The sequence below is a fragment of the Ammospiza caudacuta genome, chromosome 5, assembly GCF_027887145.1.
Source record: "Ammospiza caudacuta isolate bAmmCau1 chromosome 5, bAmmCau1.pri, whole genome shotgun sequence".
NCBI lineage: Eukaryota > Metazoa > Chordata > Aves > Passeriformes > Passerellidae > Ammospiza > Ammospiza caudacuta.
In genome coordinates, this window is record NC_080597.1 from 61,097,630 (window position 1) to 61,115,300 (window position 17,671).

At 35.8% G+C, this 17,671-nt stretch overlaps 1 protein-coding gene across 2 annotated transcripts in view; it reads right to left on the reverse strand.

Moving 5' to 3' along the window:
- TAFA5 (TAFA chemokine like family member 5) overlaps nucleotides 1-17,671 on the reverse strand; it is a 395,269-nt gene that overhangs the window by 64,814 nt on the left and 312,784 nt on the right. For both annotated transcript variants that reach the window (XM_058805781.1, XM_058805782.1), the window contains exon 3: nucleotides 8,654-8,781. In XM_058805781.1, the coding sequence (XP_058661764.1) occupies nucleotides 8,654-8,781 (128 nt within the window). The remainder of the gene's footprint in view (nucleotides 1-8,653; nucleotides 8,782-17,671) is intronic.

The window sequence follows — 17,671 nt, forward strand, 5'->3', positions numbered from 1 at the left end:
TTGGCTCAAATACATGGCACTCAGCATCTACTGAATCCCTTCTTACAGTGCATTGTGCTACTTAATGCAAGAAATTGCAATAGTCTCCACATTTGTTTCCTCAGATAGTCTCTCTTTGCAGTCACTTATTAAATGAAAATTGATTTTTTTCCATATTCATGCAAGAAATCAGTAGCTTCAGACAATATCAATCTATCATGAAGCATACATGGTAGGAGCAGACAGCACTGTCTCAAATTATCTGATCTAGCAGACGAGGAATGAGATTTATTTGCTTAACACAGACCATAAGTGAAGCAGCACCTTCTGCCTGGCTTCCAGCTGACACCCCACAAGGGCAGTGGTCTGTAGGTTCTATCTTACAGATGCTCACTCTGTGCAAGAAGCCATCAACACCCTTAAGTACCTGAAGGCACTAAAATGATAAGTTGAGAAAAACTAAATCACAATTAGAATGTCTGTTTTGCTTAGAATTGTCAAAACACAAAAAGCCCCAATGTTACCATTATTGATAGGGAATTGGTTTATCTGATGCTTTTAGTCCATCTCAGTATTAATTCTTAACATGCTTATTTCTTAGACCAGTTACCATACTATTTCAGTATTTGGAAAGGTTTATTTAAATGCAAATGGTGACCAGGGTGTTAAAAAATAATAATAAAAAAAAAAGTATCAATATTCACATACACTCTTTGATGGGCCTGCAAATTTTCCCAGTAGATGCCTGAACCATCCAATATAGGTGTGAAATTTTTATGCCCCAAGCCTTGCATTTTTAAATTTATACTATTTTTTAAAATTTATTTTGGGAAGATGAAAGAGAATCCTAGCCCCATATAAAAACATAATTTTGTACTGATGTCTTGGAAAAGGATTCAATTTAGAAAGAATTTAAAATGAAAGTGTTTTTTGTTTATCAGATTAAATTCTGTTTATCAGGACCAATTTAACAATTTAGACATTCCTTAAAATGCAGCTTTTAAAGCCTCTGAACACTTGAATCTTCTTTCAATTCACAATACATTTGCAATTTATTGTGTGCATTCATACAATCATATAGTAGTCAATGAACTTGCCAAGTTACAGATGTGGTTTTATTTACATTTCAGACTTCTGATTTCAAAGTATAGGAAAAAAAAAAACCCAAAGGCTTTGATTGGTGTTTGCTCAAACCCATTAAATAGATTATTGAAAATTACTATTATTGCCTTGGGTAGAAATAGTTTTTGTTTACTTCCTCAAACTGACAGTTCAGACCTCAAATTGATCAAAACATAGCTCATTTTACAGTGCAGTAACTGCTTTCAAATATTGATTAATCTATATAACAAAGAAAAGCCAAAGTTCATAAGCTTTAATCAGAAACTAGATTTACCTCACTGAATCTAAAGCTGGCCTGTCTCTAAGTTAGCATAGTAAAATTGGACTGAATGCTAGAAAACCCAATATGAATATGAGTTAAGTAATATGAAACATGAAGGAAAATTTATGTCTGAAATTCTTATCTTTCAAAAAATTGTTTATTTATTTGCACAATAATTGCAATATCTTTGAAATAGCCCATGCAGAAGTGAGCATTCATATTGTCTGTAAATTTAAAAAGACAAAAGAAATTAGTATACTATATTTCATTACAATCTGAAAATACATAGTCTAAAAGTGAAGAATAAAACTTGAGTTTACCTAATTTCTTCCAATTATTTATTTGAGATGTTAACAAATTATGATTTCACTTTGCATGCCATTTTACTACAAGTCATTTTTGGCACAAATTTTGGTCTCTTTTTAAGCAGTGTGGATCAGTGAATATCAATAGAATCAGTATTCAGCATTCATGACAGCGGAAGGCGGTTAATCTCTTTAAGGTAGTTCTTTAAGTATCTGACAGCTCCTTTCAACCTAAAGTCTACAAAAATCACAAAATCTTTGCTAGCATTTTGGCTTAGGACTTGAAGATTACTTATTTGACATGAAGAAGTGTATTTTGATAAGGATAACAGAGAATAGAATGTGGAGGTTTCAACATATTGGTATGACAAAGAAGTGCACAGCTTTGAAAAGACTGTACTAGCTGAAGCATTACTAACATGCAAGAAAACCTGTGTATTTTGAAGGAATAGTACAGCCCCTTCATGAAATGCTTCAGCTTCATGAGGATTTTATTTCTATTTAGATTTCTTTGGGCATGTAGTCCTTAAGACATGGGGCCACAAAGGCATCCTACCACTGTGCTTGTAAATTGTCTAAAGGGGTTATTCTTCTCTAATACAAGAATTAGAAACATGATATTTAACTTTTCAGAGAATTACGACATCCAATTCTCACACTACCTTTCTTGGAAATTAACAGCAAAGAATCTATTTCCAACACTGTCAATGATGACACATTTGCAGATTAGGATAGCTTTTGTAAACAATGAGAATAATGGAAACTCCTCAAAGCATTAAAATATCTTGTAAGCCAAGGAAATAAATAGGTTGAATCCAGGCCTTGTGGCACACATCTATAGAGTGGCCATTGAAGCATGTGGTTATATCATGTAAAGAACTGGTATTTTTCTCTCATAATTTATGTTAGTACTACCAAGAACATCAAATTAATACAAAACTATTTAAAGGCTCAGTTAAAGCACTGTACAATGACTAGGACTGATTCTATAGATATGCTGTTGCATTAGAACGAGATGCTAATTAAAAGTAACCTAATTCTGCCAGTTCATATGTACAGTAACAGATACAGATATCATGACTTTTTGATCTCAACAAGACTGCCAAAGTTATTCTGCAGAAAGTGTTCATGTTCTACCCTTTCTCAGTTTGGTGTGTATATATGAAAAGTAGAACACATCAATGTTTTAACATACATAAGTTATTTCAGGCTAACTTCCAGTTATGTGGTGTGGTCTCGGAAAATCTTAATCAAATGTCAATTTCAGAAGAACACTACTGAGACATGAGTTAGTTTTAAAAGACTTTGTGATGCATAATGCTTGGTGAAGCAATGGACTCAGAGCTCAGAAAACTGGCTGTCAGAGGGACTTAAGAATGCAAATGATTCTTTGTGGAAATAAAGACAGAGGTTTTCTTAAACCAGATTTCCAGACAACCAACTAGAAACTAAGAGTGAGTATATCTGAGCATGACCCAAAAGAGTTGATGATCTATTTCACCACAAAAGTGTATTTGTGAGAGCCCTTTCAGCTGCTGTTAAGATCTCCCACAAGACAGTGGCAGGCATGCCATCATGAAGAGGGACACACAGAAAAGACAGAGAAGACATAGGGATTCAAGTTTTATAAACTCATGGGATTTGAAGCAAAGACAGTCCCATAGGTTAAATACAGACAAAGATCCTGATTCTCCAACAGTTGACTACAAACAATGAAAAATTCAGGATCCTAATTTCCATCTTGTTTCTGAAAGCTAATACTTGGCTTGGAGTGAGGGGATAAACCAGGCCGTGGAAAAGTGTCCTCTGTAATCTTGGTCCATATGTAGTGCTCCTGTTACAATTTGGACGGTGAAGGAGCTTAGCAGATGAATTGCTGACAGATCTATAGAGTGGACACTGAAGCACATGGCTATGACGTGTAAAGAATTGGTATTATTGTATCTGTTTCATAAGTTGACCACTTCTGACAAAAGGGAGGGGTGAAAATTAATTTGGCATGGCATGCATGCAACATTTCACTGCTTTAATCTGGTGCTGCCTGAAAGCTTGTTTTGGTAGGTATTGTATCCTGGAATGACACAGAACTAGAACTGGCAGGATGTCAAAATACTTCCAAAACCAGCTTAACCAAATGAAATCAGTTGAGCTGTGGAGATGTGAAATGCACATTTAGAAAGACTCAGAGCCGGAATGTAGGTGAGGCCAAATACAGGAACACCAGTGTTATGTGAATACCTAACAACAGCAGGAATATTACCAATAAGGACATTTATACATAACAATATTTTTATTTGTAAGTTAATCTGAACTGATAAGCTTCTTAAAATATTAAGTCAGGACTCCCAAATTCACTGACCTATGGAGCTAAGAATTGTTAATCTTACTTCTACTGCTGGGGAAACTGAGGCAGAGAGGTTCAGTGACTTACCCAAGGCCACAGAGGTAGTCACTGTCAGAGCAAGGATTAGAGCTCAGGAGTTTCTGGCTCCCAGTTCCCAAGCTCAGACCACTAGATCATGGCCTCAGGATATATCCAGCTGATCTTCAGTCTAAAAAAAAGTAAATTCTCAAGTATGTTACAAATATGTAACATATATAGATATATATGTATATTTATATCTGTATATATATATATATATATATATATATATATATATATACTTTTTACCTGAATGTAAGGATATGAGTGAAAACACATTGCTCATAAGTCAGTGCTGAAAATCATACCAGTATATTTTATCTGAGTTACCTTAATCATACATATATGTATGATAAAGCTTTGCTGAAAAAAATTGTGATTTAAATTACAGCCAATACAAATATGTATTGTATTTTTCAGGGTAAGGAACAAATTGCCTTTCCAACCCAGCCAGCATGTCATTTATATTAATGGTGAGGCATTCATATTAATGATAAGTTGCTCTGTGTGTAAGTAAACTCTATTAAGAAAGTCAGGTCCCTTGGTGGAGCTAGATCCTTAGTAAATTTTACTAGCTAAGCACTGAGCTCCATGTCAGAGTAATTACACCTTTTATCCACTGTGAGCTCTCTCTTAGCTTCTCCACATTCCTTAATTTCCCACTTCAGCTAATTTAGCAGTAAAACCACAAAGGTTTAAAAGGTTAGCTGCCGAGGAACTGGCGCATGAATGTTCTGTTAAGCTCCGTGCATTGAAATCACATTATGTAGAAGAAGGAATTAATTAAGTAACAATTAGGTAGCGATGGATCATTGACAACATATCTACACTTGGGTGCTAAAAATTAATTTCCCCTGTAAAAACAATACATTCTGCATCTTCTCATCTATACACAAGCAAGTTTTACACTTGAAATATAAAATGGAAAGGCCCTTCAGCAACTTATTAAAAAAAAAAAAAGAGGCACATCTTCTGGCACTATTAAAACTATTAAATATTTTTAAAAATCATATAGCTTAATTTTAGTAATTGATTGCAAAAGTAACGACGATAGCAAAAGGAGAAGAAATTTTTAAGGGCAGGAGATCTTTAAGTGACTGTAAGGACATTTGTTATATGAAAGCACTTAGTATGTTAAAATTGCTAACAATTTTGTAGTATTCTCTTGCTATCTTCTTTTGCAAGCTGCCATATTGTTTCCTTGTATTGACAGTCAGCCTCTTAATACACAGATTGGCAGTTAGCCCAGTCGGTCCTCAATTCTAAAAGCCTCTTAACAGATGAAAAATCTTTGGTTCATTCACACCTTGTAGAAAGAACAACAGGGCAGAAGTGACATCCAGATCCATTTAGAGTACACTTTGAGTCTGATTTTCCTTTGCCTTGCACCTTGTGTAGTCATTTATAGCTTTGCAAAGTGAGCACAAAATGGATATAAAACACTGCTACTCATGTGAGGAGAGAATTCTGATTTGGTTGCATTATTTCCAGAGGTGATCACAAAAAGTGCCAGCCAGTTGAAAAATCTGGCTCTGCATAGAAAGTGTAAACAATTTTGACACAAAATATAAAGTAAAAAGCAGCAGCCCTTTCCAAACATTTTACATAAATTGCACTTTTTTTTCAGCGATGGGTATGTTCACTTGCTATTTGCTTGGAATTCTCATAGAAAGAATACTAAATGCTTAACTCATCTACAGAAAACAAATCTTATTTCTTCCTTTCTTTTTAAGAACCATATTTAACTATGAGTCCAAAAGTATATTCTCACTTAAAAGGGAGCTCATGTCATCTATAAGATCTCTACAAGTCGTATCTTCCCACATGCTGCTTCTAAACCCAGTACTTAAAAGGTTGCATTTCTACAAAACCTCCTGGAATCAATGTGAAAAGCTGGTATTATCACAACAGCTGGTCTCAGTCCATCAGAGTTCAACACTGTTCTGACTTTAGTATGGGTGACAAATTACTGTCAGCATTGATCAGTGGTATCTCTGCTATACGACCTACTATCAGTATGATAGCTCAGTAACTACTACCAAAAACATCTTTGAGATGCAAGCTGTATCAGCAGGAAAGGGCTGTTGATATTGGATTAATGAATGTGTTTTAACAAAATTGACAGTTAAAAAAATGAAGGACCTAATCTGGATGTTGCTGGAGATGTGGTCAAAAATTATTTCTACTTCAGAACAGGATACAGTAACTAATTCACTATGTCTGGACATTTTTTTCCCCATATTATCTTGTGGTCATTTTTCTGGCCCTTCCCAGCCAGATGTCCTTCCTTCCACTCTTAAATACCATGATGGCACGATAGTGCATGGCAACTCATGTGTTGATTAGGAGCAGAAACAGCAGTTACTGCATTAGCAGCTGTTGAGCTGAGAATATTGCTACAGTAAATAATGCCTCTTAGTGTTTATGTTGGAATTTTTTTCTTTCGTTTAATCACAGTCATGAATTTCATGGAGCCATCTTATGACACAGTTTCCAAATCTACTACCATAGTCCAAAGCTTACTCCTCAACCAAGCAGCCAAAGAACATTTTAAAAAAATTCTTAATATTTTACTAATAATGTACTATAGGCTAGAATTTATTGCAGGGTTTTGCATTTGTTTTTCTTCTTGTCTTTTTTCCCCTCTTCCGCTTCTACATTCAGAGCTTCTGTAAGCATTCTGAGTTGCTAGTCTGGCTTGACTGGAAAGTACTGTGTGTTTGTTGTGTGTCTGCATGTGTGATACCAACTGTTGAAGACTGCTTGATGCTAGATGAGGGCTTATGCTCAGAGCTGTTCTACAGTTGTCTCTCTGGCAAAATCTTTCCTTACCAATGACAATGATGTATCTGTGTGGGGAGAGTCTGTTTTACAATATTACACTTGCCGTGGTCTTAATTTTACTGATGGGGCATGATTATGATTTCATTTACATTAATCAAATTCATGAGTCATTCCATTCATGTCAATAGCATTATAGATCTATAGAGACAAGTAAGAGTTCAGAATCAGGCTTCTGGTGTTCAATGTAAAAGCATATCTGAATCACTTCATTAAAGACAGAAACTGAAGGATAGATCCTCTGCTTACTTTGCATTACTCAGTCATGCCATTAGCATTAAACATCAAATAAAGAGCAAAAATGACAGCTGGCAATGTGTCACAGTACAAGGATTTTCCGTTTACCTCAGATACAGAAAACACCCCTGAATTAACAAGATTTAAGACTACAGTCCAAGTATGACAACCTTATGGTATTAGACCTCCTCGCCCTTGAATGTTGGCAATAATGTTTAAAAACTTTTTCCTTCCCTTGTTTTTTGTTTTGTTTTTTTTTTTAATGCCACTCTTACATAACTTGAATGCAAAATATTTACATAGCTTGAATACAAAAGATCTAAAGGCAAACTATATTTAAGTAAAACCTGAGAGACAAGTTAAGTTTTATAGCCCTGTCCATAAGGAATATCATATCTGATAAATACAGAAGCATAAAAGCTGTGATCACAAGACATAAAATTTGTTTTGCAGGTATCTTATAAAGTATGATCAAATCTCCTTTAAAAAAAATGAAATAACATTATTTTTTTAAAAAAAGGCATTCTAAACAATAAGAGTTTTTATACTGCTGTCTGTCTCCTGCTCAGACAGAGAAATTGTTCAGGGGATGATGGGCATTAATTTAGTCCTCACTGATAAGTACTTTTAAGACTAAATATTCTTGAAATTGTACTTATTTAAATTATACTCAAGCTCCCTGTAAATCTAAAAAAAGATTATAAGGACGGGAAATAATTTCAAGAGGCCTAGCAAGTTAGCAGAAAATTGCTATATTATACTTCTTCAGATTTTTTCCATTTATTAAGTCAAAGAATTACTGGCATTTGAGAACATTTTCTAGAAATCTGATACATTATAAGCCCTAGAAACTGTTACAATTATATATACTTTCAGCTTCACCACAAGCATATACCCCAAGATACCTAATCAGAGAACTGAGAAGTAATACAAACCAGGGCCAAAGCAAGCTGGGAAAAGGGATCTTTTGCTATATTTTCTGTAGATCTCACTGAAAACCAAAGATCTATCTGAGCAACTTGTTTTTCCAGTAGAGCCGGAATTGCAAAAATATTTTCTTTGGAACTCCTAGAGAAAGCTTTCTTTTCACCCTGTTAGACCACACAGTGAGTTTTACACCCTACACTAACACAGCGTAAGTTTGTGTATGTTGAAACAATGAGATAATGTCTTCAGGCTGGATACAAATGTTAGTTAAGCCACTGGTGTCTTACCAGAAAACCTTGATATAATAGCTACTCTTAGTAACAATGGGAATTACTCTTAGAAACCATGGGAATGATACATTTTCCTTTGTTATCTTTTCCAGTGTTGTACTTTGTGATAATATTGCTGTGTATTTCAGCATGCACACTTGGGCACACAGATTAATTATGAGGCAATAAACTTTACATAAAAGTGCTGAAAAACAATTAAAAATCTCACTTTTCAACAAAGCAAAGTGAGCAAGAAATTGAAGAAGTATAGAACAGAGAAGTCACCTACCGTGGTTGTCTTTATCCGTCCTCCTGGTTGCGTACAGGTCCAGCCTGATTTATTGATTAGCAAATCACAGCCTTCTCCTTCTAAACATGGAAGCATTTCACACCACTGTTTTGTTTTGATAATTCGTGCTATGAAAAAGAAAAGGAAGAAGAAAAAAAAAAAACAAAAACAATTGGCAGGAGAATTCACATTTTACTTATCTCTAAACACTTTCTCATTTGAATTGTCTATTTGCATTATCCGATAATTCAGCAATAGTTTATGATGTAGACAGCCCTAGGCAGTTTACAAAATTATTTACAACACCTCCTGTGCCAAAAAATTTAATTTCAAACTTAAAAACCAACAAAAAAAACCAAAAGACAGCTTTATTATAAATCAAAAGAACATAGAAAATCGCTCTTTTTCTAATTTTATATTCCTTCCAATGAAGGAAACATTGTTGGGGAGGATTAATAATTGGAGACCTACTATCCTAACTAATCATTTTGGTGCCCCACACCTGTGATCCATTGTGTTAGACTCTCTCCAAACAGAAGATAATCCTTATCCTGAAGTGCTTACACTGAAAATAGACAGGCAGAAGCATGCAGGGGAAAGAGAAAAGCTATAATAAACAGAGGGGTCGGTTTAATGACAGCTATTGAGAAATTCTGTGATACTTGCAATAGTGGGGTGTAGTCAAGGGCAGAAACTAGGAACATAAGAAGGACAGGTACTGAATGAAGCCAAGGTTGAGAAACTACGGGGAGGGAGACAATAAGCTGAGGGAAAAGACAGGACCAAACAGCCTATTACTCCAAGGGAAAAGAAGCCTAGTTAGGAAGGTTTCTGACAGAAAGCTGGTGTGATACATGTTTCGTGTCTACCCTCAATGCTTGTGTCTCTGGCAAGCCAGTTCTGCAAAATTTCCACAAGGTCATACACAGCATGTAGTCTTGGAACAACAGAGCCCTGACTGCAATAAAGTAAAAGCAAAGGAGTTGTGAGGAGAATTTTTTCCTCAAGGTAGGAAGAGAAGGAGCTTTAATACCTGTAGACCTCTTTCTGGACTATAATACTACTTCTTTTGAATTCACCTTTGCAGTATCTGGGTTCCTTCTCATAGAATAGCAAACAATATTACTAATATCTGGTATTCTGTTATTCTTTCACTCTTCACTGAAGACAATATTGTACAGTGGAATATTTAGCATACTTTTCACAAAATACATATACAGAGAGACACTTGCACGGTGCCATATACTCATGCTAAACAAAGTAAGGTCTCCCAGACTAACTTTTGCTCAAACTTTAAGGCTTTCAATCTGCAGAAAATGGTCCTGTCCCTCCACGGATCATCTCACCAGTTCTTAGCTGCACTATAGGAAAGCTTCAGCACTTCAATTTATACATGTGTCCTAGCATGCAAGGCCAGAACTTGTCCCACATAGAGGGACACAGATCATGCCTTCCTCTATGTTGATGTGTGACACCAATACACATAAAAATCCTTCAGTAATCATAAGCCCAACAAAAAGAGAACTACAGGAGAACTACTTAGTGAAATAAGAGTACAAGAAGCTTATGCTGAACCAAATTAATTTGGGGTCCAAGGAGACTAAAATTAGGCATTTATCCCAGTGGCAGCTGCAGGTTTATGCTCACCTGAACGTGTGATTCAGCCTGACTTCTTCTGTCTGGAGCTACTTAAGAATACAATTCCCAATGCCACTGAATCATGGCAAGAAAGAGAAGTGCAATTTAAAGTTTTTAATAAAACCCTTTCTAATATTTCGTCACAAAACAACTTGTGTCCTCAGCTCTGGTATAATTGTTGGTAAGCTCTAGTAATATAACAAAACCTCATTTCTTTCAGTGGAAGCTCAATCTGGAATTCATATTAATATTTTAATTATAAAACCTCTTTAGCACCGAAATGTCTACATAGGAATTTGCACTGTTCATTAGTCAACATATAAATCAATGGTGAAATTATTCATAACTACATTTTTTTTGAAGCAACTCTGTTAGGCTGTTTAGCACATAATACACAGAAATGTGGATTCTACTTGGGCACCAGAGGTACTGCTCTACTGATAACTGGATCATATCAGTTTTTGAGAATAACTCCTCCTTTGTATCAGATAAAAGCCTCATCCTTTCAGTGAAGGTCTGCATCCAGTTACAGGCTTAACAGGAAAACCTCAGTAAAATGCTAACACCAAATCTGACCTACTTGCATGCATATCTTTCTTAATTCACATATCAAAATGGCTATTTCTATAAATGTTTCAACAATATGAGGAATCACTGAAAGACTGAACAGTAAGCTAAATTCAGAAATATCCACTAGATTGCTTTACTATCTCAGCTAGGAGGTTTTCCTGGAAACATGACTTGAAGTAATTTTATTCCAAAAAAGTATCTCTGAATTACTCTTCGTGTTTGCTTAGTTGCTATTGATATTATCACAAATCCATGGGGGCCTTGCTCTGATATATTGGCTATATCCACACAAATTTAAAACACACCAAGGGTATTTTACAAAACATAAATTCTAAAACATTTCTGTGCTGTGTATAGAGCAGCTCACGCATTTAGGCTTGAGAATCAGAACTTCTTTTGTAGGGAAAATCTAGCTAGCTCACCTGATTTAAAGCTAATCAGTATCAAAACTGTGCCTCCTCAGCCTCCACTTCCTCTTCCAATCCTGCTTCCTGCTGAGATCTCCTCCCCATTACTGGTTTTATGTCCCTTTAATTCTGCTTTTCACCCACCCATTGCTTTGCTTCAGGAGCCTCACCAACACAGAGAGCCTCACTCACAGTGCCATGAGGGAGGCCTGTTCTTGTCTGCAGGACTACATCTATTTTTGCATTTTCACTTTTCAGTTTGCACATTGTATCACAGTACGAGAGCGAGGCTCAATGTATAATATAGGAAGGGAGCAAAAGGTACAACAATTTTTATCAGCATAATATCAAAGAATTTTCATCAGTAATTGAAACTGAGTTATACGAGTCAAAGCAAAGGGATATAGTGTGTTTCCTGAGGCACTATAGTTGCCTTTTTATTGTGTGTATTCACCAGGGGCGTAATTCAGCCCTCTGCAGACAAGAGAGCAAAAAGCCTATCAGCTTCTTCAAATCTACTCTGAGCTCCATTATGAAGAATTAAATGATGCACAGGCTTTGTCCAGAGCTTCTGCAAAGAAGGGAATTTCAGCTTTAGAATCTGTGCTGACACTACCTTGCATCCCCTAAGAAGGGCTGTGCCTCTTCACTCAGACTGGAGAGAACAGGCACTGACGCTGCTCAGCACATGGTAGAACTGCTTTCCTGGGTAGAGCCATTTGAACTGGAGAACAAATGGACTCTATCCAAGGGCTTTTCATGAAAACGGTCTTGAGGCATTGGATGCAAGCAGATGTTGTATCAACATCATGACAAACTACCTACCAATGTGATCTTAACTGTTTTGTCAGACAGAAAAACTTGTAATCCAGTTATTTGTAGAAAAAGTCTCCATTCATGATCAGTACAGTCTAATATAAGTCTGCTCAACTGAGTAGTGTTTCAGAACACCACAGATTGTTTTCTGCTAAATACTGCAACTATATAAGCTTTGTCAGGCCTCTCACCTGGTTTAACAATATATTAATGTAATAATATTAATATATTCTCTATGGAAATATTATATAATTAATATATATATCTATTAATATATATATATATTTCCCATGGAAAATCAAGTTTATCTTCTAATATTCTTTTCCCAGATTCAACCCACACTCAGGGAATTATCAATCTCAGCATCTTTAGTCAATCTTTTAACTGAAAATCATCAACTGTTTGTGATAGCAAAAAACTAAGTCTTGTTCAGCAGCAGTAAATACAAAAACTTACAGTCATCTAAAATATGGTAAATTAGAACACTCAGATTGTTGCAGTTTGTTGTCTTTTTTTTTTTTAATGTTGGGGAACGAATTAGGGAAACAAAAGTAAAAATGTACTTTATTTTCCCTAAATAAGAATACTGATTGAGACAGCATTTGGATACTGATACTTATGATTTTAGAATTAATTATGCTTCTCTGCATAAAAAGTGGTGTGCAAAGTGAATATTTATAATTTTTTCATGTATTTATGAAGTATAATCCAAACCATGATGCATGAGCCTAAATAAAGTAAAAAAGAAGCAGCAAAGGAGATACACTGAAGTAAGGACTAGGGAGAATTTTTCCCCAGCAAAACATATTTTGAAACATACTTCTTCAATGAGAACTTAGCTCAACTATACTTTTTCCTGAATGATGTTCTTCTTCACATTATGTTTTATTCAATGGTAATTTTTAGCATTTAATGCAAGTTGTAAAATATACATTGGAAAAAATATTTCCTCTTTGAATTTCATATATTATTTCACAGTGGCTTTCCTTGAGCTTTGAAGAAAGCTGATCAGCAAAATTCCCAAGGTTCAGAAAGGCCTTTGGCCTCACCACTTTAGAAGTACATAGAAAAATGCATTAATCTTGGTGTATTTTGCTTGTCCTATTAACACTGAATAGGACCACATCTTTTATAATTATTCACCTTCAAATGATCCCAATTGGTTTCATAATCCCACTCATCTCCTACCCTTTTTAAATTTTTATCTGATATTTTTCCTTTTTCCATTTTTTTTCAACCCTAGCTTTTTTCTCTGACCATTTCCCTCCTCTGCCTGACTCAGTATATATACACTATCTACCTATCAAAGATCCCCAAATATCTTGCAGAACTTCCTATGTTTAGCATAGTTTTATCGATGACTGGTAAACGCTGTTCATTGTCCCCATTGTGCACAGAGGTTAATCATCTTGACCAAGGTCACACAAGAATTTGTTGCACAGCTGGAAACAAAACCTCTGAATTCTTAGTGATCACTAGACTGGAGACCTTTCTGTGACCCCTCTTCCTTCAGAGACAGAGTGTACTTTAATATGTATACATAAAGAAATTAAACAACAATAAAAATATTCAAAGTATTATTCTTTCAAAAACATATCTCAGTTAAATTGCAGCAGCAGGATAAAGGCCATCTGAAAGACAAACTGAATCACACCACTCTAAGATACTGCAATCATGAACTGTCTTTAGAGCAGCAATTTGACTGTAATAGCGTAGAAGCCCCAAATGTCATTCTACTTTACAACAAGGAAACATCACAGAGCTTGGATACCATTTACAGCAGTCATTCTGCTTCCTTAAAAAGAATTGAAGCTCTGCTAATTCACAAAGAGTTAGACTGTCTCAATTATTTATAGGGCATCTAGACCAAAGACTATTTAGTTCTAAGAACAGCAATATAGCAATGTCTAGACACCTATTTTATCATTTAGCTCTTGCTGTCAAGAATGGGAGGGATGCTTTAGCTGAGGTTGAGAAATATATGGGAAATAGTGATCTCCTGTGGGCTACAAAGACCAGGAAAATTGGGACCAGGTAACTAGATCATGAGTAAAAGATTGAATGACAGGGCAGAGGCTTCTCCTGCAGCTCATCCAATCATAGTTCCACTGAGCGATAAATCTTATTGCAACCCCTGGGCTGTGAAAATACCATCACTGTTCACCTGTATCCCAGAAAAGAATGACAATCTGGCTTTATCAGGAATTATTCAGATTGCACCTTGTACAACATGTATTTAGGAGGAGCAGAATAATACCTAGGAGACAATCCCTAAATTATATAGCCATCCATATTATCCCAAACAAAGACTCCTTAAGAGACATCACTGTCAGTTACATGAGTGGTCCCTAGGAATTTAGCTGATTTACCTGGTATAAGAAGTTGTTGGGTTAAACTGAGTGAAAGCAGGAAGCTTGGTAAACCACTGATACAAAAACTACTTGAAAACACTTTGAAAAAGTAAGACCAAACTTAAACTACTGCATTTAGAAAGGCATTATTGTATTTGTTTAATTTTATGACTTACTTATTGTTTTCCGTATCTTCATAAGACTCTGAAATAAATATATACTGACAGCTTAAAAATAATTACACAAAAAAAACCTGAAGTACAATCCAGATTCTAGGAGCACTCTCATGAAATTCAATAGCTCTTATCTTTTTTTCCCTTCAAATAGAAGAATTTCCTCATTATGATACACCAGACAGTAAATAAATAAACAGTGAAAAGCATGTGAGACCAAATGCAAAAGAACATGATACCTGTTTGTAGTGTAGAAACTAGAATGTATTTTTCTGGCCTCTGTCTTTTCAGTTCTTGGAAAACTTTAATACTATGTGACTCAATGATATAGTGATAGGTTCCTTACATTAGTCAACATCCAGATGTTCAAATATTTGTATGACAGAAGCATTATCCTAATACTGAAAGTGTTCTACAAATCAGTTTCACTGTTTCCATTTTACTTTTCAAGGGCCAGTATTCTTCTAATTGCTCTCATTTGAAATTATAATACATCTCTGCATTTGTTCTCAACTCCTCAGCCTCTCACTGGCAAATAGCACTCTCAGTGGCAAAATTGCTCACTTGGAAAAGTAATGCAGCAAATATAACACATATTTTCCAACTGCCTACAAAGCAGTCAAACAGAAACAGAAAAAAAAATTATTATCATTTAATACATTTTACAGGGTCACAACAAGCATCCTGACAGCTATAATAAATGATGAATACTGATAAAATTTACATGTTGAAATTGATTTAGGGACAATACATGTGCTTCTAGTCTCTTCAAAACCAGCATTTTCTAACTAAACATTAAAAATGTCAGTCTTTTGAATAGGCAACTTGGCCTACAACTTTGCCCAGGATTTCAGTATTTGTCTGAATACCCACAGATGTGCATATTCAATGGTTTTCAATCTGTGAATGATCTTACTGCTTTGTTGTCTGTGGGTAGTTAGCATTTGCCATCTAATAAGAGATGCTAATAGAGCACCTACCCTAGAGAAAGCCTTTGTCAGGACTCAGTGTTTTCTGTTTCTGTCCCCTGCTGTTCTGCTCTGCTGTATTCAATTAGTGCGCTGTAAGCAAAGTAAAAATTACTAAAAATCTGATCAGTGATATGCCAGCAAAGAATCCTTCCGAGATCAGGTTTTCATCACATTTCACTTTACTGCCAGCACACTGAGAACAGCAAATTTCACTGGAGAGGGACAGCAATTTCAGACCCAAAGAAGAGAATTTGAAGATCGCAGCAAAGAATAGACAAGGGCTAAAATGGGAAGTAGTGGGAAAACAGATACTAGGAAAAGAAATAGGCAAGAAAGGAAGGAAAAAGAGGACAAACCCCATTTATATGTAGTAACTACTGAAGCTAACGGGCAAGGTCAAAAACTTGAGGAACTTGTTCAGTGGAGTCAGTATGACAATGAAGGTAAGTAAAGGAAAAAGACCAGAACATATTGAGCTTTCTCCTCTTAAGTACACCAGCTTCATTCCTCCTGATCATATGAGCAGAGAACTGCAGTGGAAGACCAGATTCACTATGGTTAAAAGTCAAATGAGAACTGACCCGCTCCTCACTGCCATCCCCACATTATGCAGAGAAGGCTGGGCAGCTGTGGAAGAGGGAGAAGGACCCTCAGAATTCTCATAGCTCTGAAACATGTGAACATACAAAAGTAACCACTAAATATACAGTGAAGTAAGAATTTTAAGGAGGACAGTACAGTAATAATTAAACTTGCTCTAGGTTACATGGTCAGAGTTTTCACAAAACAGTAAAGACACACTGAAATTATAGCCAAGGATCAAGGTCCTTCTTGGGACTCCAGCTGTAAAGCATTCATGTACCCAGTCTTACTGGGTACCTTAATGAACTCTGTACATGCTTAGTGAGGAAAATTTAAAAAGAAAGAAAAAAACAAAAAAAAAAAGAAAAAAGAAAACAATAAGCACTCTCCATTTGACAATTGATTTTGTTCAGGCAAAACAATGAGAATCAGAATATGAGATTTCATGTGCCTGAGGACAGAAATTTGTTAGTCTTTAATCTTTTGACAGCTGTTTCTGGGAATTTTAGTTAATGTTCTTCATGTGAATTCAAAGGACAGGCATTTAGCTGAGTGGTTCTGCTGTGGCCCTCACTGCTTTTAGTACTTTCCAAGTCTAGTGTCAGCATGTGTACTGCAGCTGTGACATGGTGGTGACATTTTATTGTACACTGAAAGAGATAATAATTCAGCTGTTCTCAAGTAAAATGGGCTTACTTTGTCAACAACCAGAGCAATGGGAAACTCTGCCCTCCTTTTGTCACATATGTATGATGAGAAGATGGAAGAAAATTGAGTTAAAATGAGCTCAAAGACCAACACAGAAACAGACTAAGATGGTGCTGTGAGAACAATTAAAAGTACTAGAAAATGGAACTCAGCAGTGAAGCGGAACATATCTCCTACCCAAAGAGCTTTCCCCCTATTCCACATGACTAGAGGCTGTGTTACAGTAAACTGTATGCTTTTTGGGGTAAGCCCATGACTTTTTGCTTTCATCAAATATTAAAAATAAGCTACAATTACACTGGGGATTTTGACACAAATTGATGCTTCAAGAATGAAGATCAAGAAAAAATCCTAATAAAACTAGTGAAACCGGTGAAAATAAAGAAAAAGGGAACCATTTTTATGGTATCGCTTTTCATAATGAGAGTACAATTAATATAAGCACTTGTGATTCTTTTGACACTTGTGCAAGTGAGCCAGGAAACTTGCCATAGGAAACTGTGATGTTGAGCATTAGATAGCTTGCAAACTGGCCTTTCCTTATGACTTCTGCTTTCACCAGCCAGTGTTTGACCAACAGAGGGAAAAGAGTGTTAAAATACAGCAATGTTAGTTTATATAACATGCATTGTATTGATACACTGTCCATGGTGAGACCCTGTTACAGGTGGATGTGCTATATCTCAGCTGCGCAGTCAATCACACATCTTGTCAGACAACAGTTTGATATTATGGCTGTGCAGAATGATTTTTGACTGACAGGTTAGGTCATGTGAATTTTTTTAAGGTGGCTTTTCATCTG